Source organism: Fringilla coelebs (assembly GCF_963513975.1).
Source record: "Fringilla coelebs genome assembly, chromosome: 14".
Classification (NCBI taxonomy): Eukaryota; Metazoa; Chordata; class Aves; order Passeriformes; family Fringillidae; genus Fringilla; species Fringilla coelebs.
In genome coordinates, this window is record NC_140040.1 from 18,585,730 (window position 1) to 18,612,413 (window position 26,684).

General features: G+C 42.6%; 1 protein-coding gene across 1 annotated transcript in view; it reads right to left on the bottom strand.

Moving 5' to 3' along the window:
• Nucleotides 1-12,441, bottom strand: part of PEPD (peptidase D) — a 143,185-nt gene extending 130,744 nt beyond the window's left edge. The window contains exons 1-3 of the mRNA XM_084214878.1: nucleotides 12,416-12,441; nucleotides 6,869-7,052; nucleotides 5,523-5,650 (exon numbers count right to left, since the gene is read on the bottom strand). Of these exons, the coding sequence (XP_084071004.1) occupies nucleotides 5,523-5,650; nucleotides 6,869-7,052; nucleotides 12,416-12,432 (329 nt within the window). The 5' untranslated portion in view covers nucleotides 12,433-12,441. The remainder of the gene's footprint in view (nucleotides 1-5,522; nucleotides 5,651-6,868; nucleotides 7,053-12,415) is intronic.
• Nucleotides 12,442-26,684: the final 14,243 nt, after the last annotated feature.

Consider the following 26,684-nt stretch of genomic DNA (forward strand, 5'->3'; position numbering starts at 1 on the left):
AAGTCAAGAGCAGCCCCGGGAGAGCCCCGGGAGAGCCGCGGGGCAGAGCCGGCCCTGCCCGGCCCCGGGAGCTGCCGGCCCAAAGCAACCTGCACCCCCAGCCTGGGCCAGCACAGGAGGGACCTGGAGCTGCTCAGAGAGCCCTGAGCAGGCACCAGGGCGAGCAGAGGGATGGGAGAACTGGGATTTTTCAGCCTGGAAAAGAGAAGTTTTAGGGTGACCTAACTGCAGCCTTCCAGTGCCTGAAGGAATCAAAAAGAGGGAGAAAGCCTATTTTTAAGAGCCTGGAGTGACAGAACAAGGGGGAACAGCTTCAAACTAAAATAGAGCAGGTTTAGATTATATATTAGAAATAATTTTTTGCCCGTGAAGGTGCTGAGTTCCTCACACAGGACTCCCAGAGAAGCTTGGCTGTCTCACCCCTGGAAGTGCTCAACACCAGGTTGGAGAGGGCTTGGAGCAACCTGGGATAGTGGAAGGTGTCCCTGCCCATGGTGGGAGGTTGGAACTTGATGATCTTTAAAGTCCCTTCCAACCCAGGCCATTCTACGAATCTATAAAATACAATAATAAGTGAATGGGGGAAAAGGAATGGAAATCACAATCCAGGGAGAGAACTGGAATCATGGAAAATAAGCACCCTGGGGGATTGCACAAGTAAGTCTAGTCAATCAAAAGTAACCAGCTTTATCGTGCAGTTTTGAAAGGATCAGATGAAGGGCAAAGCAACAGATGTACTACATGAATAATAGTAAAATATTTGACAAAAAACTCTCAAGACTGCTACTCTCCAAAATCAACTCAAATTGGCTTGGACAGAAACACTACAATGTAACCTGAAACCCAGTGACTAGTCATAATAAGAAAACAGAAAAGCCTAAAGCAGAAAATAAAAACAAATAAATAGAAAAAAAGATGAGCATTCCCCGGGCTGGGAAACCCTCCAACTGCCACACTGAAAAGTGCTGTGTCAATTTAGACTAATGTTCCCAGAAGTTAAAGCAATAAACAGAAATGGACTGCAAGTCTTGATTAGTGCGATACTGCAAAGATTGAAATTAGTTCTGACACTACTCAGAAACAGAAGCAGAACTGAGTATGTTTGAGAGCCACAGAGAACCTTTCCAGATGGTAACAAACTTTGCAGATAAGTTGCAAAGCCAATTGGTACAAAACAGTAATAAGATGACCTAAAGTGATTAAAACCTGGGTTTTGTTTTAAACAGCAAAATAAAGATTCAGAGGGTAGTGGGAAGTGACAAACTGCAGAAAAAAGATCAAACTGAGAGACACAGAAAAAGAAAAGCATATTTCATTTTAGAGAAAAAATTACAATAAAAAATAGTAGGAGATGGCAGATCAGTTCTGAAGGTAAAACCAAAAAACACAGCTCTGGAGCAGGCTATGGAGAAGACCTGTATGCTCCACATTTATAAAACTCCTGTAGAAGATGTCCTTCGTTCCTGCAAAATGTACATTAAGAAGAGCAATTAAGGTAATCTGGAGTTCATTTCCTATAACCTGCACACACACTTCACTCCCTTTCCAAAGAGCTGTCCCCCCTGTCAGCTTCCCTTCTACAGACCTTGCCCTCTGCTTTCCAGAACAAGGGTAATTAATGCACCAGTCTACATCACCACCATACAGTCAAACATACCATGCTGTGTGCAGTTAAATACTCACAATTATCCAAAATACAAGTGTCACAAAATCTGACCAATCTCCATTTAGAAGAGATCAGGAAATCAATTTCTTAGCTTCCAATTTTCATAGTCCCACAAAGTCTATAAGGAAAAAAAGGTAAAAGCCCACACAGACTGAGAGGCTACTTTCTTGTACTGATCTGACCCTTTCAGAAGTGAGATCCCTTCCTTTCTTGTATCTGATCCTTTCAAAAGTGTTAAGGGGGAAAAAAGCAAACCAACAAAAAACCTCCAACCATATATTTCTGCAGTTTTTCAAAAGGCAGTAAAACTATTCAGTTTTGCTGATGTCAGTCAAGTATAATCACCAAAACCAAAGGTCGATTTTGGTTGTAACCTACTTGAAATTTATGACAATGTTTTAAAGAGCTTACTCATTAGGTCACTGAGAAATAACTAACATTTGCAAAGCATTTTACTGTGCTTTATTACAGCTCCAAGTGCTAATCCAAGGTTCAACTTTGAACACACAGATAGCTTTCAATCAAATTCATGGAAAAACATTACTTATAGTGAGTGAATTTAAAGCTGCAACTTAGTGAGTGCAACTGAAGTCAGATTAAAGCTGCAATGCTTACCACTCATCCAGCAGAGCTTCAGATAAAACAAAGCACAGGCAATTGCACCATTAATTGGGCACCACAGCACCATTTTATTTTTCTGAACCATTAAAATATTTAATATGTATTTCTAAAGTTAGAGCATGAAAGGGTTAAATACTTTTTGTCTTCCATTAAAAGCACTCTGTGTGGCAAGGCTATTAAGTCATTCTGGCATGCTCTCCACATAAAGCAGCTGCTGTACAGTATGTTTTACTTTATAAAATATCTTTAATCAGCACGCTGACTAGGTCTGTCATTTATAATTAAGGAGGTAAATGGCAGGTGCAGCATTAATTAGCAAAACTGAAGTCTTTGTGAAGGCATGCAGTCATACCAACTCGATGCTTTCTAGGAACAGAAATGATGGCTAACAGCTTTGTTGCACCAGAAACTTGATTAGGTAAGACTGTGCCAAGAAAGAGGGACATTTACAAAACATTTACACTTCTGAAGCCTTTACTATCCTATATTACCATATTCATTTCTAAACCTCTTCTTTCTAAAGCTAAAAACAGAAGAATATTCAGGAGCAGAAAAGCCACCCACTAAGCTCAGAGTCTGTGCTTCTGCCTTACAAATGACAGAGGGACAGGGGCAGAGGTACAGGTCAAGAGACAGGCAAAGTGGTTCTCTTACTTGAAAAGGTTTTTCCAGCCAACAACTAAGAAATTGGCTGGCCCAACATCTGGAGAAATGCCCACACCCATAATTCAAAACCAGAGCAGTGTTTTTGTGATCACTTCCTTGAACACAGGACCACCAGTCCTACAATTACCCTCATAACAATCCTGCAACTGCCACTGTAGGAGGCTTTGGGTTTTTTTGGAGAAGGTCCATAGTCTGTGAGCTAAACTAAATCTCTCCTCCTTTTAAAAGGTTATTTTGGCTTGAAGGACTTCTGAAAGGTAGCCTTACAACTATTTTTGCACATCTTCAGAGCACACACATTCACTATGAAGTCCTACCAGTTCCATACCACCTCCAAAGCAGCAGTCACCCTCATTGCCTGCACTGCTTAGTGCTGGGCTGTGGGTGACCCCAGCCCAGAGTGGTGCATCCTCCCCTCCATGCCCACCTGTCCTGCAGAGTGCCCAGGCACCACCCATGGAAACAAGTGCAGTGGTGAGGCTGGGAAAATCCCACTGCTCATGGTCTCATTTGTAAATGCACAGCCTGCTGATCTCCAAGCAAACATGCTCATGGCCACAGTAACACTGCAGTCTGAATGGAGCCAAGGAGCCCCGTTTTTGTATTATTGCAAGGCAAAAAGATTAACCCTTCTGAATGACACATTATCCACACTATGCTTCAAAAGCAACTCAGATATGTGTTCTTCAGTGAAGGCACAACACATCAAATGATACATTTAGTAATACAGCAGTAGTAAAACTGTAGTAAAGAGCCTTTTGCATTAATTGTAAGAGAATCTATGTATTTCTACCCAAATTCATATCTGTCTTAAATAGAAAGCAGAATAAATACCAGGCAAAGCAACTCCACCCTGTGCTATGAACTAGCAGACCAGCTGCAGACCTCTGTAAGATACCAACCCCTCAAATACCACACAAAGCATTGCACTGATTTGTGCCTCAGTGATGTCAAATGACTGCTTCTCCAGTGGGCAGACAGTGCCTTCCACGGACCCAGAAGTAAGCACTTCAAGGCAAACTATAGTAATAAACTGCAGTGGATGGAAGGCATGTTTACTTGTGTTTTTCTTTCACTGCTAATTTTGAGTTAAAATTGAATCTTCTGAGAAGGAACACAATCCCCAGCAGTGAGCAGTACCCACTGCCACCAATTTATGAAGCAGAACTGCTACTGACTCACAAATGAGTTATTCACCCATCCTACCTCTGACAAGCAGAAAAAGTACATGACCACGGCTGACAGAAGAGAAAACAAGATTCAAACTGAGGCACTCAAGGGTAAGGAGAAGAATTTAGAAAACAACAAAGACCATTTGTTATACTCCACAAGAAGACACAAACAATGACAATAAATCACTTTTAACTAGACTTAATTAATTCTGTAAATGGACAGATAACAAATGCTGCACAAACAAATCCAAAAGGCCACTAGTTATAAGCAACACAATATTTTGTTTGAGAATGCAAAATGAGATGCTGGAATTTCAATTATATTTTTAAGCATTTTTAGATTAGGCACAATCAGTGTGGCTATGAAACAGCTGTTTTGAACTAGCAGAAGAGAACCAAAGGATAGGAAAAAACTTTGTCTATAAGTGGGAACAGATTTCAGAGAGTACACATGGGGGGATTACAGAACCTGCCCTCCCAGACAGGTGTGGCTCACAGCTAAATATTTCAGACAGCAGTAGGCAGATTTTTATGCCATCACAATTTCAGTCCCCAGACAGGTCTAAGACAGTCAAATTCATATAAACTCTCTGAGAAGACAGCAGCCATGCCCTGCCATATGGTCTGACACAATTCAGCACATGGGATCAGTTACAACTGTTTTCCTTTTCCCAAAATTAGCATTAAAATATAAGTGATAGCTTCAATTAGAAGTGAAGCAGCTTGTCAAAAGATTAAATTAGAAGCAATCCAATGTTCTGAGACAATGTCGATGATACACCAAAAAAAAAAAAATTACAAAAATTGGTAGAGGGTATAAACACAATTAAGACCGAGAAAATAAATGAACACATCAACAAATCAATTCCTCCACTACTATGGCACTGTGCAGTATTTACTATCAAGGTGGATGGAGAGATGTTTACTCATAGAATAGCTTTAAAAGCACATTTTCCTGTCTGTGAGTTCATTTTAAAAAAGCCTACCAGAGGCTAAACTACCTTATGCCATTCAGAAATCTTCTTTAGCTAAGGCTGCTGCAAACTGGCAAAGCAGCTTGAAAAAACCTGCTTTATTATTTGACTTGCTTGGGCTTAACACAAGATGCTGACTTTTCTTCATGGTTCACCTTCCTCTCAGAGCTACCAAGAGATTCATGGGCTCCAATTCCAAGGGTACTGTGTTCCAAATGGTGGTGGATCATTTCATATCACATGATCAATATCAACTGATCACGTTTTGTATCTCTGTTTGTGTATATCACTCTATGTATGTATCATTCCTAGGGCGTGATTTGGTGGAATCTGATTAAATGACACAACACTGGAGCTCTACAGGCAGTTACATTAAATAAAGTACTTGGATACACCAGAATGCAGTTAAGAGATAGGTCTTACTTTCCCATCCAAACAGCATAGCTTTCAGGGAGTTGAGGAACAAAAAGCATAGATCTTCCAGTATCAACATCTACTGCTCCAAAGCAGCCTGCTTCAGTTACTCCAAAAGTCCAGTGAAAGTAAGATTCCTAGATTAAAACAAAATATATTCTTAGAAGAAAGACTTCACTTCTCCCAGCTCTAAAAATACACTAGAGTACACATTAATTCCTATTTCCACATATCTCGAAGAGATCTCTTGCTTTTGGAGCAGGAAAAGTGGTTTATGTATAAACCTTTTCAGACGGGTTAGTTTTAGGTCAGAATAATACAAATCCCTTTGCTGGCAACTGGAAAAGATCAGAGATTAATAAACTACCATAAAGAGGTTAACTCAGCACAATAAACACACACTACACATTAAAATACATTCTTCCAATCTAGAATTAGGGACTGTATGATCAGGGAGAAACAACCACCTCACAAGAGACAAGGCAAAAGCAGAGTGCAGCTTCATTGGGTTGCAAAGGCAGAGTGCTGAAGTGAAACCCCAACCTTCCCCAGAGAAGAGGAAGCTGCACTAGGAACAGCCCTCAGCCAAGAGTTATTTTTAGAACAAGCAAGCAAGCAACAAAACACCTAACAATACAGGATTTAATTTTGGTAAGGACAGGCATATGCTCTAGTACCCTGAAAGATGCATATTCTCTAAAACCAGACTAATAACTAATAACATTAAGATATGTGCTATCTAAATTAGAATTTACTGGGTTTGTTTCTTCATAACATACAACAGGTCAATTAAGTTCACAAAACAAAGTGCTGCAGAAACCATGCAGGGTATGGGATATACATAATTTGAGTTCTTTTACACCAACATCCCAAGAATATTTGAAGTGCTATTTGTGACAGAAGAACACATGGGTGCTTAAGGAAGAGTATAATTTAAGAAGACACATGTTGGAAATTCCAAGATATAGGCTGCTGTTTTATAAAACTATGAAATATACTTTTCTACTAATTAGGTCCACTGTAACATGTTTTATTACACAAAGAAGGTTGGTTTTTGGGTCACAGACAAGACTGAAAAAATGAAGAAATATTCCATGCTGTCTTTAAGATTAGATTCAAACACTGATGAGCTGTAAGACCTTGAACAGGCCTTTAAACCAGATAATGAGCTTGCACTAAAGCACTGAAAGTAAGAGCAATTCAGAGCTGAAGAAGCAATGTTATAAAGAAGCCAATTTATTTAAGTGAAGCAAGACAATGCACATCCAAGAGATAGAGAAAATAATTTTAAATCATTTAAAAATCCATGCAGTGGAAGAGAGTTTCTTAATTTCAAGTTTTGATTCAGCTCTTACCTGGCGAAACACAATACCAGTATCAGTACAGTATCTCTGGGTTTCTTCTCCACCCTGCAGCAGAACAATTGAATTCTTCTGGACATCCTTATTCTGTCTCAGGCGTTCACACAGCCGTCTTCTGTTCAAGGCAAAGAGCGCCACAGGCACTTTCAAAGTCTCATTCCCCAGCCAAAAGGAGGGTCTAGAAGAGATTTTTTCAATTGGCAATTAATGGCAAAGACAGTGGTTAGCACAATTTAGATGCACAGTGCTCATTAGTTTAATTCAACTCTACCAACAAGAGGCTCACCACTCCTAGGGAAGAGATGTTGTACACACATTGCTCTCAAGCAACCACCAAGCACTGCTCACACAAGTACCAAAGAAAAAAGGTGCAAACAGCAGGCAAGAGTGGCTGCAGCTACAGCCTGCAGCACGTCCCTCATCACATCCCTTGGGGTAAAGTGACCACAGCCCGTGTCAGCTGAGGAGAGGCAAAGCAGGAGGGAAGCAAATTAGTGCTGAAAAGAGAAGTGGAAGTTTACAGTAAGTCTAGCAAACTTCAGCAAGTCCTTCTGGGAAACAGGGAGTGGAAAGAAAAGATGATGAACAGCAGACATAGGCCAACAGCATTTCACATACATAGGATGTGCAAATCTCTTTTCTATGTATGTATGTTTATTCTTTAACACACACAAGCAGCTTCAGCCAGTGACTGAACTCAAACACGTGGCCACAGCGGCATGGATTGGGCACCTCCGGTGGTCCCTAAGGCCACACAAACGTGCTGAGACAGCCCAGACAGCTTCTGAAAGATTGTACTCAACAGAGCTGCAACTGCGAGGACACAGTTTAAAAGCGGAGAGCTCGCTGTTACTAAGTAATTTTAGATGTTGAAAGTACCTCAAGAATATGTGGCTGATTCATTCACATTTGTTTCAGCTCCATAAATACACCTTTTGGAGATTTCCAAGTAGAAACCCTACAGCTTTTCTAGGATATGGAGCAGAGGAAGGAATTTAACCAGATGATATGAGAAGAATCTAAAAGCAGTTTGTTTTGGGGGTGTTTTTTTATGCTTAAATAGCAAAGCTGTGCTTTGAACCTTCAGTATTAGAGATGATCAATAAAATTCATCCATAAAATCCTATTATTGAAGTCCAGTTTGTCCCTCCACCTAAGCTTCTCCAAGCCTGACTGGATGGTCACTTTCTACCAGCTATGCTTTACAGGAGATGCCAGAAGGTGCAGTTACCCTGTTACTATGTTAAGATGACAAGAAATGAACCAACCACCAAAGTACTTAACCTTAGAGGAGCAAAGCTCCACATCTTAATTATTATATAGCTTTCATAGGCAATCTGAAAGGTAACCTTTGATTTATAGCTGCATAACCTCCTAAAAGACTCTATCAACCTCAGAAATGTACACCCTGTAATTTCCTACTGCAGCCACAGCATAAAAGACCTAATAAAATACTTTATTTTACTTGCTTATAACCACTTGATGTAACAGTGTAAGTAATTTTAGACAGTAAAGGACTGCTCTTGCTAATCCAATTTTCAAAATATCTGCTTACAAGTTCAGCTGATGGTGCACAAAACCCAAATGTGTTAATTTTTATTCCTTCCAACACACACCTGACAACCCCTCACCAAGGCAGGTAATCATCATAAGGGCTGCAGCCCATCAGCACAACCTGGAAGCACAGCACAAGCTTTTGTTTTGGGGTACCCATGCCTGTAGGAAGAAGGAAGCAAGTTCATACACTCCTAGCAAAAGCTACTGAAAGTTTAGTCAGATAGTGAACCTCAAACTAAAAACAAGCAAGGCTTTCCAGGTACAAAGCTGTGGCTCAGTAATTCAGCAACACACAGGAGGCTGAAAATGCTGTTCCCCAGGCATGATCATCCCTTGGAGTAAGTACATGCAACAGCCTGGAAATCATATGCTCACCTTATGGGGCATTTATAAAAGAGAGGAGAGAACATCATCAGATACCCTTATAGCACATGTTTCTCTCAGATCTTTGTCTCTGCTGATTAAAAAAAAAAAAAAACCAAAAAACTAACAGGCAGAGGTTGTAGCATAGCCTGTCTCATGTTTTGCTTCAAAGGAAGGAAAAAAGTCACCTTCATTGCAATTTTACTCACTTCACAAGTTCGGGGATCTTTTTCTGTGATTTAAAAAAAAAAGAAAAAAGAGAGAACTCTGACCTCTCTCCTCCAGGCTATTCCTACACCCTGGAGTTCAGAGGAAGGTGCTACAAAGGCACATTTTCATCTCCCTTAAGTCTAATATTAATGCTTTTATTACACTTAAAACCTTTGACAATCCAAATGACACTTGAGAAATAATGACATCAGGCAGCAATTCATACCAGTAGTTTTAATAAGCCACTAAAGTGTGCCTTTTACTGGGATCTTAATGCTAAAGCTGAACTGCATTCTAGTGCAAAATGATAGTTCTTATGCACATTTTCTCTAAGTGAAAGTGTGTTCCTCCTTGGACATAACAGATCCCACTTTCCCTGTCTGAATATGATGCCACAATATTAACCCACAGCAGAGCATGGCCTCTGCAGCTGTTTTAGAGTGGCAGAGTTTCTTCAGGGGCATGGCCCTGGTCTCTGTTTTTAAGGGTGCTGTAGAAATCACAGGAGCTGAGCATGCTGGACCCTGCAGCATGGGCTGGGCTGAGTGCTGCTGCAAATCCTACTCTGTTCTCAGGTTCCTGATGAGCACTCATGTTAATTCACACCTCAGACAGAGTGAGCTTGACAGGAAATACACTGACTTTCACAACTGGAATTCTGCAGAGAAAACCAGCTAGGTTTTAGGGAGAATACTCAGCTTAGAGGAGTTTGCTTCCTCCACAGCTCTTGTTCTCTTTTTTTCTCCAGCAAGCACTCAGATACCAAACTGGTGGCACCCCCTGGATGGACTGACAACATGACAGAACACCCACAGGTGCTGCTTTGCCTGCAGAGATCCACTTGCTTGGTACACATGAGCCATGCACAAGCTTTCCACAGCTAACACAGAGAGAGCTCTTTTCAGACAATACTGACAGGGGCATTTAAGTCCCATGAAAAGGTGTATGGCTGTACAGCCAACTTTCCATGGCAAATAAAAATTGGGAAACTGAACTCACATAATACTCAAGAGCACAAGAAAAAAATGTCACACATAGGACTGGCTGTTTAATGACTTGTAGTAAATTGAGTGGGTACACATATGTAACTGCCTCATGTGTATCAACCCTACAAATACACATGCAATTACAGTGTAAGCAGTGTAAAACTATGGTCTTCGCCTTGGAAAAAAACAGCCACAAAATTCTCTCTAGGGAAGAAGCTACAAGCTTTTCATTCTGGTCCATGATCTCCAATCACTCAGTTATATCTCACAAGACACACAAATCACAGAATCATAGAATGGGTTGGGTTGGAACAGACCTCAAAGATCATCTTGTCCCACATTCCTGTCATGGGCAAGGACACCTCCCACTAAACCAGGCTGCTCAAAGCTCTGCACAGCCTGGCTTTGAACACTGCCAGTGCTGGGGCATCCACAACCTCCCTGGGCAACCTGCCCCAGTATCTTACCACTCTTACAGCTAAGAATTTCTTCCTAATGTCCAGCCTAAACTTCCTCTCTTTCTACCCATTACTCCATGCCCCATCACTGCTGCTGCTGCTGAACAGTCCCTCTCCAGCTCCCCTGTAGCCCCCTCAGATACTGGGAGGTGCTGAGAGTCTCCACACAGCCTCCTCCTTTCCTGAACAGCCCAAATTTTCCCAGCTTGTCTTCTTATGAGAGACACTTTAGTCTCTGATAAACTTTGAGGCCTCCTCTGGACTTGCTTCAGCAGAGTTATCAGAATATAATTAATACAACACATTGGCTGGTCCTTCAAGGTCAGCTTCTTCTGTTAGCACAAGGACTCCAGCACATCCAGCCACAAACTCAACCCAAAACCCTCATGTGAAATTACACATTTGATAAAGAAGGGTATTTGATACAAGCACGGCTTTGTGGTGCACTCCTCTTAGAAGCTATGCAAGCTTCTGCAAATAAACCTTAGCTGCTGTCAAAAGTGGACACTTGCAAGAACAAAAGAGAAGCTCAGCTCCCTTGTTTTCTCCAGTCTGGTACCAGCATTCAACCACTGCTCAGTCTGGTAAAGGCCTCCCACAGTAGTTGACAGTTTCCTGCTGGCTGTCACATACAATTTTTATGATCACTTAGGCCCAAGCTCACAGACAAGCTCTTTTATTTTATTACACTGCAAGTGAAATATAGCTAGGAACATTAAACAACATCTGTTTCTTTAAAGGATATTTTTCCTTTGCCTGGAGCTCCCGATTTCCAATGCTTATTTCAGAAGTTTTATATTTTAAAGAGCGTACATTCTGGTACTATATGATGCATCTAACATTTTGGATCTGTTGTAAAGCAACCAGCAGAACACACTGGTAACTAAAACTCCTATTTTATTTCTGGCTTTCCTACCACTTTTCAGTTAACCTTCTGGACTTCTGGGTTTTTTTGAGCAGAAAATTCATTTCTGTTCTACTGAGATCCCACAGAGAGGATCCAGATTTCAATGAAGATGAGAAACCACTGAAACTACTTTTCAGTAAATTACCACTTGTTTGTTGACCAGGCCTTATTTATTTGTTTGTTTTGAGCAACAGATTCATCAACACCAGCCTGAAGCGTAAACACTTTCCAATGCTGTTTCCACATCCCATATGTGAAGCCCAAGAGGCCTAGCACAAGGAAAAGGGTGATACAACCAAACAGTAATAGCAACTGCGGCTGTTCAAGGTATAAAATGGGTATTTTCTTCACGGCCAACTCAGCGCTTCTTGTGAAGCTGACAGCTTGAAGCCCCGGCGCCGCTCCACGTCCTTCCACCCAGCCCAGCCCGGGGTGGCCCCGGGGGCCGGGCAGGAGCTGCCGGGCAGGCAACGCCCGGACAGCGCTGGGGACATCAGAGCCGAGGGGACCCGCAGGGCAGCGACCTCCCCAAGCCCGGGTCACAGCCAAGCCCCAGCCTGACCCGTGTTCGGCAACTTTGGAAACTTCCCCCTTCGTTCTGATACAGTTGTAATGGCAACTTCTTACAGCACCAAGAAATGGCTGAATTTTACTATAAAATGTGGGGAAACCCTTGTGCTATGCCACAATCCAAGCCACCTTTAAGCATCACTTCCAAACCTGTGACAACTTCAAGGATAACGCACGGCTGGGGACAAGGCACTGCGAGCCAACCGGCCCGTGGGACCCTCCGCAGCTCTCTCACCGCCCCGCGCAAAACCCGAAATCCCTTCGGAGAACCGCGGGTCAGGCGCACGCAGCCCTGATCCGGAGCACGGAGCCCGGCGCCAGCCTGTGCCCTGCCTTCCCGGCCCCGCCGCCGGCCCGGGACACCGCTGGCGCATCGGGCCCCCCGCGAGCCCCCATCGGCCGCGCCGTGGCCCTCGCAGGGAGCGGGCTGCCGGCGGTCCCGGGGGCCGGGGGGGCCGGGGGTCCCGGCGCCACTCCGGCGCGCACTCACCCCGCCGCCGCAGCCATGTTCGCTCGCCGGCCGTGCGCCGTCACGTGGCGGCTGCGCCACAGCGCGGGGCGGGCTGAGCGGCCCCGCCGCGCTGCCCTCACGGCCGCCCCGCGCTGCCCTCACGGCCGCCCCGCGCTGCCCTCACGGCCGACCCGCGCTCCCCTCACGGCTGCCCCGGGCTCTCCTCACGGCTGCCCCGGGCTCTCCTCACGGCCCTGCCGCGCTCCCCTCACGGCCCTGCCGCGCTCCCCTCACGGCCGCCCCGCGCTCCCCTCACGGCAGCCCCGCTCTTCCCTCACGGCCCTGCCGCGCTCCCCTTACGGCCCCACCATAGGCCCGGCAGGCACCGCACCGGCACCCCCCGACCCCGGGAGGTGTCGTCCTGAGGGACCATCTCCGGCCATCTCCGCTCGTGCTGTCTTCTAAGGAACAATCCAGGCCTCGAAGCCAATATAACATAATTTAAATACCACTTTTTACAGGGATGGCTGCCCTACCGCTGACCGCTCCTCAATTAACGGTTGCTGAAAAATCCACTTCATGTGCAGTTCTACTGTAATCCCTAGAAGAGCTGTTTTCCACCTGCATTTTGAAGTGATGAAGGTGTTTAACAGTAGCCTTGGGACATGGTGTGCTGGAGCCATCGCCAGGTCTTGGGCTCGCTCCACACTGCTGGTTTGGTTTTTTTTTTCATATTCACACAGATTTTGTCAGAATCTGAAATTACTCATTCTTGCCTCAAAATTACTTGCTCTTGTTTCAAGATTACAGGATACCTGAAGGAACTATCATAGTCCAGGGCTCACATGTCAAGAGGCTTGATGCAGTTGCAAAAGCAAATAACCAGGAGCATGAAACACTAGATAAGAATGAGAGGTTGGAGCTCTGCTCAGTGACCTGTACACAGGGTCTGCTGCTGTGCAGAGATAGATGCAGCTCTGGTGGGCAGGAACCCTCCCTCCGTCCCTCCCTGGAAACAAAGTGTGAGTCCTTGCTCTAGGGCTGCTCAGTAATGCCACTGCTTTGCTGGCCTGGAACTGTTCTCTATATATAATAAATACTGTGATACCTGAAATATTCGGCTGCTTCCACCACAAACACTTGGGGAGAGAGAGGAATGCAGGACAGTACAAAGGCAGAATATGATCATAAAATACATGGAGCTTAAAGTTCATGTGTGTTATGAAAATCATTGCACTGTTACTAAGACACATGCACAATTAAGTCCCTTTTTCTCATTTGGTCATGTTGTCCTCTATAAGTTGTGAGAAAACTGCAGCTACTCATGCAGAGCTGGCTCTGGAGTGGTGTGTGCGAGCTGCAGGGCAATGACTGGCAAAGACTGATTTCAGGAAGTCTGGGTAGGTGCATGTAAATTGATAGAACTAGAAAAGTCAAGCAGTCATTCTCTAGCTCTTTATGTTTTTACATCCAAGAATCTGAGAGCTTTAGTACAAAATATATAATGAAAAGTTTCTTTCATGAACTGCACATTCAACAAGTAACAATACTTATTTTGAATCTTTATCCAGATTCATGGATAACGCCTCATTTTAGAAATAATTGATAAGTTCTTAAATTTCAAGAAACTTCCTTCAGTTTTTGCAGACTGGAAAAAAAAAATCAACTGTAGTGAAATATTTTACTGTTTTCAGTCCCCTAGAGAGGCTTCCTTCTGCTTGGTTCCAGCAGAACCACTGGAAGGAGGCTGGGAAGCTCACTTTGCTTTTCCTTCTCCTCTCAGGATTAGAGAGAAAAGACTAAAGCCTTCAAGGCACTCTTCCAAATAGTGTTGTTAGTGGCTTTGGGCATTCATCCTTCCCTGCTCCCCTTTCCTACCCCTACACTTGCCCTCTGTAGAGTAAAGCTCTCCTGCATGGTAGTATCTTCTCTCTGAAATGAGTTTTCTGGGTCTCTACCCTGTTTATTGTAATTTCCTTCTTGGTCATTTTACCTGCATTCCAAAAACAATCACCTCATCTATAAGTTACCTGCAGTGTATTAAATCTCAGCAGAAATAAGACTACATTCATTAGGGGAAAAAAATAAATATCCCGTTTTTCTGTCTCAGGATTTGAAAGAATGAAACTGCTTCCCTGTGCACAACTAAAACTCATGTGCAAGGTGGCTATACTTGAAATGGCAGCAACAGGAATGGCACTGGCTGCCAGACTGGGAGCAAGCCCAGCTTTATTGCACACACAGGCAATTCTGATTCTCTCCACGCTGCAATTGACTCAGCAACAGAGAGGAGTAAACATTAATATCTGAGAGGCTGAGTTTAGAACACTTCCCTCTACACCAAAGTTTGACTGACCATTACTGTCACTTATCTCCCAGTAGGACTCTCTCTGTGAGCAAGTGCATCCTCTCTCATGCTGAAGTCCTGATTTTGCAATTCAGGCAGCTTCAAAATTCCCACTGTAGCAGTTTGGATGTACAGGAGATGCAAAACTGCAACATGTGATGGGATTCAACATTAGCCCTCTCTATTTCAACTGTTCATACTGGTGTCCAGGCAGGATCTTAGAGTTCAGCACCATCAGTGCTGATTGATCTATTTTCCAGCTGAAAAGAAATAATGTTAGGTTAATAGACTTCCTTTTATTACATGAAAATTACACAATTGTTGTGAATACAGGTCAAGGCATTTGCTCCTAGTTTTAGAGTACAATAGATGAAAATCCAAAGTTAACAAGGGCAGATGCAGTCCAAATATGTACCAGTGGAAAAGGAAGGATGCTGCAGCTGTAGTCACAGCACGTGCTTGGGGAGCATCAATTCTCCTTCTGCCCCCCAGCCTAGAGTGGTGTCAAATCCTGGAGCTAAATACTCTGTCTGCTGCAGTGCCTGAACTTCTCTTTTGCTTTGGGAAAATGCAGTTGTGGAGAGACCACATCATCTGGGGCTGCTGTGAAGGATCACAGAGCCACACTGAGAATATGGTGCCACAGCAGGAAGTCTTGAGCTGCCAGTACCGTGACATGAAGTGGGGAACAGGGTCTAAGGCCCAGTGACTACGGTCACCCTCCCTAGTAAACCCTTACTTGATATATGATTTCAGCACAAGTTTCAACCAATTTTCTAATTATCCAGAAAGCTTCCATATCAAACATGCCACCACAAAAACAGAAATGGGAAATGCTGATTTATCAGCACAGGAATTGTTCTAAGTTCAGCTTCATTTGTTTTTCTGAGTTCAGCTTGATCTGTTTTTCTGCTGATTATTCCTCCAAAAATTTGGAAGGTACAACATTGCTGGCTGAAACACTCTGTGACCCTCTTCACTTGGGTGGGGGAGCACTGGCTAGGCAAAGAACAACAGATAGATTTTTATGTATTCGAATCAAAGTCTTTCATACATTATAGGATCAGCTGTTAGTCCAAAGTAATTATGCAGACTGCTATGCTAAAATGTCTTAATACTGTGGGGTTTTTAAAAATAGAATCATTCTACAGGGACCCCTACTGCCTTTGTTTGATATAATGGCCATGAGTCTTTAATGTGGAATTAAGATTACAAGGCCCCTTCAAAGCAACAGATTGAACAAAAGCATCTGCCTTTGGCATTTTCATCATGAAATGATTTTTAGTAAATTTCCCTCAAGCACTAAATGTATAGTGCTGTATTGATCTTTTGGATCTTGAAATAAAAGTGTGATTTTCCTAAAGCTTGCTTGAACTAAATTATTATAAAGACAAGAAAGGTAAATCATTACATTACCTCATTACTCTCATCATTGACTTTCCGTTAAGAGTAAGAAAATTTAGTATATTCAAAATGTGCCCATCAAGGATCACAGTCTAAGGTAGCTTCTCCATCTATTGTTTGATCTTCAGAAAAATGTATGATTTTTTTTCCTTAGGTTCATTAGTATAGACTGTAATTGTTTCATTTCAATCAATCTGCCCACCAGTATTTATAAATTGCTGCCACAGAAAGTCCTATCTCATCAAAATGTATTAAAACAGCACTATGAAAACTGCTTCAAAGGCTTTCTTTTTTAGAGGTTTGGGTTATCAGGTTTTTTAAGAATTAGCAGCAAATGTAATGCTCCTGTAATATCTCTAGAAGCTTGAAAGAATCAATTTTTGTATATTGCAACATATTGCTTTGTTTCAATGAAAGGAGACTTCTCAATGATTTTTCAGTCTGTTTGCTCATCTATTATGTTTTTTGCTAACCCACAGGCCAGGAAGGCACAGTTTATGTCCATCATGTGTCCTTTGCCTAATGCCCAGCACCATGGCTCCTTTCCGGTTTTTAGAGTCAGGTGTACTTGTATTGCATTAAAAATGGGATGTGAGTGCAGTTCAGTCATGGCTAATTGCCAGGTATAAGATATAAGCCACCAACCTAGTTAGCATGATAGATGAACACTTTTGTTTATTCTAAGTAAGCTTTAACAAGCATTCTGTAGTGAAATTTTGCAACAGTGGGTTTGGGACATGAATGTAGTCAGTATCACTGAAGCCATTACCCCAACATGATCACCAAAGTTACAGCAGACACCACATCTGAGAACAAAATCCCTTCACATTACTCATGCTCTATTCCTTCAGCATTTCTCACTTTGAAAAGCACAGCCTCTTTCTACAATGAGGCTGTATTTTGAAGGGCATGGCCAAAGGGGCTTTGCACCACCTTCTCCAGCAGAAGCATGGGAAGAGGCTGATGAAGCTTCTGTCCTGTGTTACAGAGAATTTGTTTGGCCTGCACATATGAACGTGTGCCATTTGTACAATGGGAAAGCACCACTTCTCTTGCCAGTTCCCTGTGGTACCTCGAACTTACCTGCACCCTTGCAATATATTGTACAGTTTTAATACAGAACATGTTTACAAAGCTTACTTTTTCTTTCATTGGTGTCTGCATAATATACTCTCCACCCAGTGCATAACAAATCCCCAAACAAGCTTATAATATGCATATGTAAATATTTTCTCAAAAGATTCATGCCTTCAGGTTTTTGCAGATTAAGATCCATATCTTCACACCAATTTAAAGTCAGATTTCTCACTTTTTTTTTGTAGGAAAATCCTCTGTAATTATTGTTTATCTGGAATGTATTTTCCACTCTGAAATCTTACAATAAAATTGTAAGCCACTGGTTTAGCAAGATCTATATTTTGTTGATGATGAAGAAATTGCTGTTTCTTACACAGACATATTAGAATTGTCTGAAATGAGTTCTTTCAGGCTTCGTATGGACAGCATTTTTTTTTCTGCTTGAAGCAGTCCTACCCTCCTTGCTAGGTAAGAAAGGCATCTCATGGTGCTGCCCTCTAATGCCAGGAACCACCGCTCCTGTAGCTTTTCCTTTCTTGTGCAGCTCTGCAGAGTGGCAACAGTCAGTCCAGCAGTGACAGCAAGGTTGCCATGGAGCCACGGCGTGAACTCAGCCCTTCCCGGCCAAAAGTCATCAGTGCTGCTGCCCCAGAGCACCTCCCAGCGCTGGCCCTCCGTGCCAACTGCAGATGATGAGATAAATTACTTCCTTTTCCTGCAAACCACTCATCTAATCTCCTCGGCATCTGACTGGAAATTTAACCCAGCTGGCTCCTGCCTTCAATTTAAACCTAAAAAACCCCAAGTGATAAGAAACTGGCCATTAGATTATCTAATCACAGTCTATGTCCTGGGACTTCAGCACTTTTTCAGTTTGGTCAGACCACTTACACTACCCAGTGTCCTAAGGCCCCTCTCAAGAGCCAGCTTTAACCTGGGAGCTTAGGAAGGACCAGGGGGACTGTGCAATAACATACTAGAGGATAAAAAACTAGAGCTTGTGAATCAGAGAGTTCAATTATCTTTTGAACTGGAAAAAATGCCTGTTTTACACAACCACTCTCTCCCCTAAAGACATTACACAGCCTCTCTCCAGGCAGTGGAAACTGTGCCAAAAACACAAAGTTCACTAAGGATGTTATCTGCCTCTTTGCCTTTTAATGAATCAACTGACTAGCATTTATTTTAGAAACAGGTCACATTTCCAGGCATTTTTCAAAGACTATCAGTTTGATGAGAGTGTGACAGTTTATTGCAGAGACAGCCCTTATTTGCAGAGTGTTTCTCCAGTGGTAGAAGCCAGCACCTCCCTGCACACATCACACTGGGCACAGGTATCTTCAAGGTGACTTGGATGCATGCATGAAAATTAGGCTCAATGAGACTCAACTTGGGCAACAAAAATAATATCCACAGTCACCATCTTCTGCTGCCTAGCCTCTAAATTTAAATCTCATTGTCTGTTTTTAATTTTGTAGTCATGAATATAGAGGTGATTTCTTAGAAATTATTATTTGCCATGTAAAAAAAACTTTTTGCTAAGCCAGTCTTTGGTTCTGTACAAGTTTAAGCTTTTTGAGGACAGCTTCTCTTGGTTCCTGTCAGCACTAGCAGTGTTAATGCCATTTGTGCAGAGGAAATTCAGAAGGGAAGCTCAAAGAATGTGTGTGGTTTAACTGTGTTTCAGGTGGCATCTGTCTGCATCCTTGAGAATAAAAAGGCTCATACAATTTCACTGATGTGGTGGTACAGCTGTGCCATTTTTTCTGCTTCAAGCCCTGTCAGGCATCTTTGTATGCAAGGGCCCTGTTTGAACTGTTGCCTGGTGTCCTTGCTTTGTAGGCTGGCAGGAGAGGTGTTGGGTTATTGTAGTTTGGTTTTGTTTCCATTTTCAGAAAAAGTGGTAACTTTTTTCCATCTGTTACTGTTGACAGCAATAACTTCTCTAGTCCAGGCTGATGTAACATGATGGCCAGAGAAAAAGGATTCAGCTTCAGAAAATTGTATGGGTTCTCACTGAGTCCCAGAACTGGGGAGATGCCAAGCAGCAATAAAGTGCAGGCTTCACCCTGGGATGCGTTTGTGGCAGGCAGCCTGCTCCCTTCCACCCCAGCTTCTTCTCAGTGATAACTGTCAGGGCTTTATGCTGAATATCATGAGGTCTAAAGCGAGTATAAACCAGAACAGTTCCAATATTAAACTTGATCTAACAGTGCTCATTAAGGACATGGCTTTGTGCATTTACTTCCTGCTGACTGCACATTTAGCTCTGCAGCATCCCTTTGGTGATACCACCCTTGCTCTTGTATGAGTAAGGGCAGAAAAGGAATAATGTTGCTTTCCCAAAACTGTAAAAGGTAATTTTCTCTTTCCAAAGATATAAAAAACAGAGAAGGAAAAACCTCTTCATGGTCAGGCTTCTTTCTGAAAGCACACCTTGGGGCACTATCCACCAGCTCATCATTGCTGCAGGCTGTGCCCATCTCCCTTGCTGGGTAAAGTCTTCCCAGTTTGACTTTCCTGCAGTAAGAATGGAAAAACAAATCACTGAGCCACACTGAAAAGTAGGCCCAGTGACATGCTGACTAATGGTGCTTTGACATCATTCAATAGATTTTAGGGAGATTAAGGTCCCATCAGAAATTTGTCAGCAGTAGTTTAGGAAATACTTCCTGAAGATTTGCAGAGTTAACAGCTTTGTGGGTGTTTGCTGTTTGGCAATCTACCTAAACAAACAGCTGGTGCAGCTGGAATCGAGTCAGCCAAGTTGTTACGGATTTAGATTCTTCAGGCATGTCTCTGCTCCAGGCACAGAAATGACTGTGTTGGAGCACACTGGTACCCCAGCTATTTTTAAAGCACCTAGCTTGGTACTGGAGGAAATCAGTTACAGTAGCACAGAGTTCATTATAGATTCATTTACCCAGCTTTTTGGCTCAAATATTGGTGCCAGCAGGATTAACTAAACCCTTTTAAAATGAGAAAAAGGAGATAAAAGGACTTGATCCAGCAACAGTCTGATTCAAAGAGAAAACACACAGTTGCTCCCACTAGGAGCTATGACAAGCTACATTGATGAAGAAAAGAAGATAAAAAATTGAATTTGCTATAGTGAACAACAAGGTGGGGCATGGGGGAGCAGGGAGCAGTAAATACAGAACCTGCTGTGGAGAAGTGTCTGGCCTTCACTGTGAATCCTCTGTGTCACTGCAAATGGGAAATGCCACATGGAAATTAAGGAGACTCCTATTAATAAAGAGTCTTGGGGTAATGTGCACTAGGAGAGGAGAGGTTGTGTCTAGACTTATCTGCAAGGAGCTTTATGTGCTACAAGAGCTCTGATTTACTGCTTCTGGAAGACTTTTCTAACTTTGACACTCCAGCGTCAAAGTTCAGGGGCCTTTGGTACATTCCCAGTGCTAGCTGGCAGAACCACCCCTTTGTAATAATTTCTTTGTAACAGTGACTTGTTTTATGCATGTGACTCTTCCCTGACAGGAGCTGGTCAGGCAGGCAGGAAATAGCCCAAGGCAGTCAAATGTGTGGTAACTTCTGGCCGAGAGGAAGGACATGGCCCCATCACCCAATAACCGATTGACCTGCCCCTAACCTGAGATTTATGCCCCTTGCTAGCTTGAGCAACAGTGAGAATAAAAAGTGCAATAAAAAAAATGCAAAATTTAAAATGGAAATATCCAGTAAACTTCAGATCTCCAGCAGGAGCCACACTATTTGCTAGGATAGCAATCTGTCAGAAGAGGACTTGCTGGCAAAGTGGTTTCTTGGAAAAAACTCCCTTCTTGTTCAGAACATTAAGGGCCTGGCTAAGGCACGGACTGGGGCTAGGTCCTCACCAAACTAAAAGTGATCACTAAGGAGCTGCAGATTAAGAAGCCTCCTAAAGCTATGCCAGCCAAGTCCAAAGGGGATGACAGTAGAAAATGTTCCCAACTATTAAATGGAGAGAAGCACAGCCCCTACAGTGCACCAAAGCAAGAGAGAGCAATGTCATTGCTGCAGCACACAAGCCTTGCAGGCTCTAATGAGACAGGCTGACTAACAGGCAAAGGATATGGGAGACGTTCAGCAGAGCAGGCCTCAACCTTGGAACTGAGCCCAAATCCTGTAGCAGAGTAATAATGAGCAAGGCAAGATCAAAGGAGACAGCTCTAACAAAGAGGCAGCAGAGATGGGCAAAGACACACGAGCACTTACGAGCACTTGGCTGCCCAGTCCTTTGCTTCCCGCCTGACCTCCTGTTCTCCCGGCTCTCCCATCACCTCTGTACACCTGAGCATGGTGAGCAGGGACAGCTGCAGCTGAGCTACTGTGGGCACACACAGCATGCCTGCTTGAGACAGCCACTGCCATTATGCATGGGTAATTTTTATTACCCAGGGGCATTTCTCTTTTACATATCCCTAGCTCAAATTTTACTGAAATAATTTTCTTTTTTATTGGCCTCTTACATTGTTAGAGTGCCCATGATTTCCCCAAGGTTAGATGATGAATGACAACACATCATACAAAGACAAAATACAGGCATTTGCCAACTATAAAACGGATTTTTTTTTATTTGATATGTTTCCTTTTCTTGTGCAACAATGGTAAGCAACCTCGATGGGATGAGCAGTACAAATAGAAGTTTAACAAGCTCTCTTCTGAATCCAAGATCACACAAAATATAGATTTAGTAAAAATGCTAGATTTCTACTAACATGACAGAGCTTCAAAAAATGGAGTAACCGTTATAAAGACAATTTCAAATATAATCAGCTGGATTCAATCCTGCAATTAGTTGTGCCTGGGCAGACAGCTGAGTCCCTGAGAGGTTCCAGTGACCTCAGTAAAATCAGTGGGAATGTAGAGACATAACCTTTAATCTCTACACTATCAAATGCAGGCTCAACTCCTCATCAGTTTAAGGATCTCTTTTCCCCTCTTCCCCAGGCCTCTCCCTCAGCCCAGCAGCACAAACACCAAACAGGCAGCAGTGCCCCTTTCCTCCCCATCTCCTTGAGAGCATTTGAGAGCAGCAATTGCTCCCAGCCAACCCTGTGCTGGAGGCAGCTTTTGTACAGACAGTATTTTCTGTTCAAACAGGCATTTCCAGCTGCTCCTGGGGAACAGAACATGAATATCATTGCTTTTCTGGCTGAAGCTGTGTGATCTAAGCCAAACCAATCTGACCAATAGGTCTTTCCTTAAAAAGCCAGGCAAGAAGTAGCAAGCAATGTGTGGGTGCCCACAGGCAGGTACCTGGGGTGACAGGGCTACCTAATATCCTCTGGGATATTATTAATCCAAACTTAAGAACAGATGCTTCCTCTCAAACATATGCACATAGCATGGGCAGCGGCAATTTGACCTTAAAAAAAAACACAAAAAAGAGAAACTTAAATTCACATTAGAAAAATAAATAAATAGATGATTTGAGCTATTTTATTGCAGCAAATACTTCCAGAAAATCCAATTATCAAAATCTCCAAGTGAACAGTTATCCATACTGTTCTGAAGGTGAATGTATTGGGGGTAGAATGGTAGGATATGCAAATATCAAGTGCTCCACACACTCCAGAAGTACTTCTAATCAAATGCTATTTGCCCACTTACCCATACCCATCCATACCTACCCACACCACACTGAAGGGAGAGCAGGTAAGCAATTTTTTTCAGCCTTCTTCAGTCCTGGCTGCTGGGAGCAATGAGCTGCCACTCAGTTTTATCCCCCTTTCTGCAGGACAGATCTCAAACTCAGTGAAGTTCATTGAAAGATTTCAGCTGATCCAGGGCTTTAGTTGACCCTTCTACCCTAATTTCTTTTATTATTACAATGGAAAAAATTATTTTATTTTGTTAAAAAAAAGCTAAAAATACAGCAGAATGGAATTCCAAGGTATCAAACATAACTAACAGGGGCTCTAAGTAGAAGCATTAAGCAGAAAGCATAAATAACATGTAACCCAAAAAGACCTTAGAAACAAGTTCCACACCTGAACTTTTGAACTCAATCTTCCCACTGTACTATCATGTATAAAAATGGTATGATTGATGGTCTTGAAATTCACATTTCAAATTTTGCAGATGAGATTAAATTAGAGAAAACATCCAAACCATTTCTAATACCATGGAGGCGTTAGATTGATTATACTCTTGGATTCATAGATGGTAAGTAGAGGCACAAAGAGTTTTAAGTCTTCAAGCAAAGGACTTGCAGAAGAAATAACTATTATTTGGAAAGGCACTAGAGCAATCTACCTCATAAAAAAGATAAAACTTACAGTGCAATATTGTTAAGGTTTTCAGCCAATGTACATATGAAATGAAAATATAGAAAATCAGATTTCTAAAGGAATAATGGAGAGATAAAGGGAGGGACAGTTTTATTTTGTGAGGCACTGGTTAGATGTCAGAGAGACTTCAATCACTGAAATGAAAATATATTTTCACTATAGCAGTAGCAAGCAGAGAAAGAGTAATATAATTAAGGATGTGCTCAGACACACAATGTAAAATCTCTGCTATCACTTGGAAAAATCAACAGTAAAAAAGGCAATTCCACACAGGGAGTCAAGGCCGAGCTACACAACTCTCCAGGTACTGCCAGCACACACCAGCTGAGCAGGGGTAATTCAGGTGTTTACTCTGCCTTGAAAATGCTCATGGACTCATTCAGTCAAGGGTTCAGGTAGGCCTTGAGCTCCTCATGGTGACTGTGTGTACCAGGTTATCACAAAATGTACAGCAGATGACACAAATCTGTGCAAGTCTTCTGCTACGTTTTCTAGACAAGGTGAAAATGGGAATCCCCAGTGTTTCAGCATTCAGTGGCAAGTGAAAAGGATACAACTGCAATAGCTATAAAATCTCATGATTGAGCTAATGTTTCTGTGCTTAAAGTAGGCTTTTATATCCAAAGTTCTGTCAATCATATGGAAATTGCTGACAAAACAATGAAAATCAAAACTAAGAGTTTAGAAATGCAGTTTTTCTGAAGTGATCATAATATTGATAAACAGACAGGCTGAGTGCTGTGAATGCACAAGCCTGCCCATACCAGGTGCAAGATTCCTGCTCTTGCCTACTCATACATACCCATGGTTGACTCTCACCTGGGTTCCTTTGATTAGAACTATTTATTTGGGATTTTTTAGTCTGCATGAAAGTAGCATATATTCAATGGAGAAGCGAGATCATCAAAGTATTTGCAACATCTACTATCTTTTGTAGTCCTGGAACAATCAATATTGGTTGTAGTATTATCCAGCATTACTGCAACAGAGCAGTGCTGTGAAAGCTTAAGGAAAAGCCCTGAGGTCCAAAAAGAAGCAGATGCCACTCACCAGAATTTGTTTAATCTACAAAATAAAGTCCTTTTGTTCACATGCAGCAATGGTTAAGAAGTGTTAAATCTTGACCTCTTTATCACAAAAATGCTGTGTGATTTCCAAACCACCCCCTACTCTTGGCATTTGCAAAAAAGGAAAGCTTCCTGCTATTTATATTATATATATGATCATATATCCTGACAAACTGGTGGCACAGCAGTGCAGTAGTGTGTAGCAGTAAGAGCAGCTTCTTTCACTCATGAGAGCTTTGGGGGTTTGGATTGAAGCACAACATTTATTTGTTCACTTGTGGACAAACGTGGAACCTCCTGAGAGAAAGCTAACTGGAGAACAGCAGCTCAGACTATGATCCTAATCTTACAAGCCTCAGCTGAACCTCTTGAATGTGGGAAATGTGAGTTCAAATCCTTTCTGGGGTGAAGAAGTCCCTTGCCTTCTAACCATCACCAGTTCATAAAAAAAAAAAAAAAAAAAATTGAATGGATCTATTGTGGGGCAACTCATGGCAGCAGGAGAGAACTGTGCAATCCTGGCCTCCTCTCCCTGCCTTGTCTGTCTTTGTAGTGAGAAACCAGGGCCCATGTTGAGAAAACCTGCCTGAAAATCCCACCTAAATGCCTACCTCTCCTGAAATCAGTCCATTCTGCTATAAATATCTTAGCAGCATCTCAGTTGGCAGTTAATCCTTGTGTAGTTTTCCAAGCACTGAGATGCCCTGAGGAAGGGCTCCAGCCCCAGGTGTTCATCAGGAGAACCTCTCCAGAGTCAGTGTGTTGAGCCTGCCAGATCTCACCCCAGCACCACAGAGCTCTGCCCAGCAGCCCAAGGCAGCGGCACCAGTGTGTGCATTGCTTGTCTGTGCCCAGGGCCCAGGGGCTGAGGCTCCATGGGGCCCTTCCCAGAGGGGATCAGGAGCGTCCCTGCCAGGGGCTGGGAATTGTCAGCCACATGTGGCCACATGGCAGGAGACTCCTGGGAAACTCCTGACTTGCCCAGTGCCAAGCACACTTGGGATGATTCCCAAGACAGACTGCTCAGAACTATGAAAAGAGCAGTCAGAAGACTTCCCTCTTCAAATGAACCATCTTAATATACTCCAAGACCTGAACACTTTTGAGACAGAGTTCAAAGAAACAGAGCTTGTTTTTTACAAAACCTGCCAATGTTTAGTCCTAGCAGATTTGCCACCAAGTCTCATAATAAAACAAACCTCCAAAAACCCCCAAGCAAACTAAAATCTTAGATGATTGAAACTGATACTTGTTTTCCTGATGAGTTTCTGTTTAAATTCAGACTTAATAGAATTTATTCCCATAAAACAAACTCAGTCTGGAAAACAGGGAACCTCTTCATCCTCCTTTATTGTTTAAACTAGACCTTCTGGAGACAGTTCTTCCTTTGCAAGGAAAACCTTGTTAAAGGTGACAAATAAGTCTGAGATCAATGTTTTATTAAGGACAGACTCTTGCTACAACCTACACAGATTATTTTAAATCATGTCATTGTGTCTAAATTACAAATTTCATTTGAATAGGATTTGAATAGAGAAAGGATTTATTCTCGAAGTCTCGAATTCCTATTGGAGTACCAAAAATACAGCAGGTGCTATCAAAAAAGTATGAATTCTTACATTAAAGACATTATCCTGACCAGGGCTCATATGTGCAGCACAGCACATATACTTGTAGCTCTCTTTATTTCCATTTAGATATGTTCCTCAGAAAAAGCAGATTTGTGATTCTAGCCATTGCAGTAGCATTGAAGAACTTTTAAAACAGGAGCAGATAGAAAGGATTTAATTAATCTTATCTCGGCACGTCTGCACATTGCTCTCTTGAGAAAACCAAACTTCTGCACATACAGTTGTTTGCAAGCTAATGTTTTAGATACATTTCTGAGTAGAAGTTAAATTGCTTGCACATTTACAGTAAATTAATAGCTAAACCTAAGTTGGGCTGTCCCTGAACAAGGCAGAAATGATAGCAACCATTAGGTTCTGTGACTTAGTGCCCTATCACAGGGCAAGTGGCTGCAGGCATCTGCTCTGAGGGAGCCACCTCAGGTAACAATGTCCTGGAAATGTGGTGCATAGATACCAGAGTGCAAAACCAGCAGATATTTACATTTTACT